Source organism: Talpa europaea (assembly GCF_964194135.1).
Source record: "Talpa europaea genome assembly, chromosome: 3".
NCBI lineage: Eukaryota > Metazoa > Chordata > Mammalia > Eulipotyphla > Talpidae > Talpa > Talpa europaea.
The window spans coordinates 149,536,114-149,538,367 of record NC_140069.1 but is presented as its reverse complement, the minus strand read 5'-3'; the positions used below and the strand labels follow the sequence as shown (position 1 = coordinate 149,538,367).

General features: G+C 64.1%; 1 protein-coding gene across 1 annotated transcript; it reads right to left on the bottom strand.

Annotated features, from left to right (window-relative positions):
- Nucleotides 1–472: 472 nt before the first annotated feature.
- On the bottom strand, nt 473–2,254 carry CCT8L2 (chaperonin containing TCP1 subunit 8 like 2; the record flags this gene model as incomplete). Its single annotated transcript, XM_084230749.1, has 1 exon — nt 473–2,254. One exon carries the CDS (start codon nt 2,252–2,254, stop codon nt 473–475), a length of 1,782 nt encoding a protein of 593 aa, XP_084086875.1.

Here is a 2,254-nt window from a genome sequence, read left to right as displayed (position 1 = left end):
TCTTGTATGCATACATAAATAAATCTCAAAATAATCCCTTCTTTTTCCAAAAAAAAAAAAAAAAGAAAGAAATTCCCAGCAGGAATGAGCTGGAACTCATATTTTCAAATTGCTAAAGTGGCTTCTAGACAGAGATTCTCATATATTAGTCTATCGTGCAGGGAATACTCAAATCGTTGGGAAGAGATTCCTGGACTTTTTTTTTTTTTTTCCATCTCAAAAGAGCAGCTGCTCAATTTAAAGGTCTTTAATAGAATTGAACCCTGTTCTCACGCAGGAAAGGAACAGCGTCTGATGGAGGGATCGGGAACCCGCAGACGCCGAGCTTCTGCAGGCAAGTAAGTCAGCACACAGGACTTTTCTCTACTGCCCTTGGTGCTGCTTTTATCTAAGAGAATTAGAGGTGGAGGCAATACGCAAGGCAGACACGCATTTCGGGGTGGGGGCTGTGCCCTCCCGGGCAGCTCCCATTTTATTGAGGATGTTGCTGCTTATGCCTTCCCAAGATGTTTTTCCCCACAGAGGAGCCTTTCTTTGCTTTCTTTGGCTCTGGATTCAGGTTCTGCTGAAGGGCGGGGCTTCTCTTGGCCACCACAATGTCGTCTATGGTCACCAGCTGGATGACCACAGCGGCTGCCATGCGCAGCCCTTGATCTTTGGTGATCAGGGTGTCCCACAGCTGTAGCTGGGCCACGTTGATCAGCCCCTCGGCTCCCACTCCTGCTAGGTAGTGCCCAGCTTGATGCGCCCCGCTTATCTCTGCCATCACTTCCGAGGTGGCTAAGCCCGCGTTCTCGGCCAGGATTTCTGGAAGAGTCCGCAGGGCTCGGGCGAACGCCAGGAATGCTGGACCCTCGGGCCCTGCCAGTTTGGTTCCTTTATCTGAGAGCATCCTAGCCAGAGCCATCTCTGTGGCCCCGGCCCCCGGGAGCAGCCGGGTGTCCTGACAGAGCTGGGTGTAGATGTCGATGCCCTGGTAGGCCGCCAGCTCCGCGCCCCGCAGCCCGTCCCTGGTGGTCCCTCTGAGGACCAAGGTGAGGGCAGGCGTGCTCCGAGACTCCCACTCGAACACCACCACCAGGTCTTCCCCCAGGCCCTGCCCGTACACCCGCTGGCACTGGCCGGGCGCCCCTGGAGGAAGCATGTAGGGCAGCAGCGGCGTCTCCAGCACCTGGCTCAGGTAGGCCATCTCCTTCCGGGACTTGGCCTCCACCACCATGATGCCGCGCTTGTTGGCCTGGGCGAGGGTCTTCTCGTCGATCTGCCCCCACACCACAGCCACGTTAATGGAGGCGGAGACCAGTTCGCCCACTTGCTTTTCAATCAGCTGCTCGCTTCCTCTCCTGAAGGCCTGCAGCTCCTCGGGGCTGGAGAGCCTCGCCGTGGCCTGCGCCTGGGTCTGCGCGGGCCCGAAGGTGCAGGCGAAGAGTGCCACCCTGGCCCCACCTACGACCATGTTCACCAGCCCGCGGGGCTGCCCGCTCACCGCCAGCCCGGGGAGCAGGCACGAGTCTTCGGGGCGCCCCCCGGGCAGGACGCACAGGGCCACGCGCTCGGGCTGGAAGCGGCCGTCCAGCTCCCGGGTGGCCCAGCAGGCGTGGGCCACCAGCTTGGCCAGGTGCTGGGGCTGGGCCAGCGCGTGGGTGTTCATCGCCGAGTAGAGCACCCAGAAGGGGTCCTCCAGAGACCCGAGCGAGTGGCAGACCAGGGCCGGCAGCAGCGCCAGCGTCTCGGCGACGACGGCGGCGTAGGCCTCGCGGAGCTGCGCGCGGGGCAGGCCGGCCTGCAGCAGGTGCTCGGCCTGCTCCAGCAGCGCGCAGGCCAGCAGCACCAGCCCCGCCGTGCCGTCGCCGCAGTGCTCGGCCTGGGCCTGGGCCGCGTCGCGCAGCAGCCGGGCGGCCGGGTGCTCCAGCTCCAGGGCGCGGAGGATGGCGGTGGCGTGGCGGGTGAAGACCGTCTCGCCCTTGGCGGTCACCAGCAGCTTCTGCCGGCCGTGCGGGCCGTAGCAAGGCCGGAGCACGCGGGCCAGGGTCTGCGCGGCCGGCAGGCTGCTCAGCAGCGGCTTCTGCGGCTCGCCCCGGCTCCTCCGGTCGGGCCCCAGGCGCTCGGGCAGCTCCCGCGCCGTCTGGCAGCCCCGGTCCATCGCCCGCGCAGAGCGGGAAGCCCCGCGGGCTGCGGAGCCCCCCTCGGACGCCAGGCGGGGCGCCCCGGCCCCTGCCCTCTGCGGTTCCTCGAGGGGCCCGCGGATGCCCAT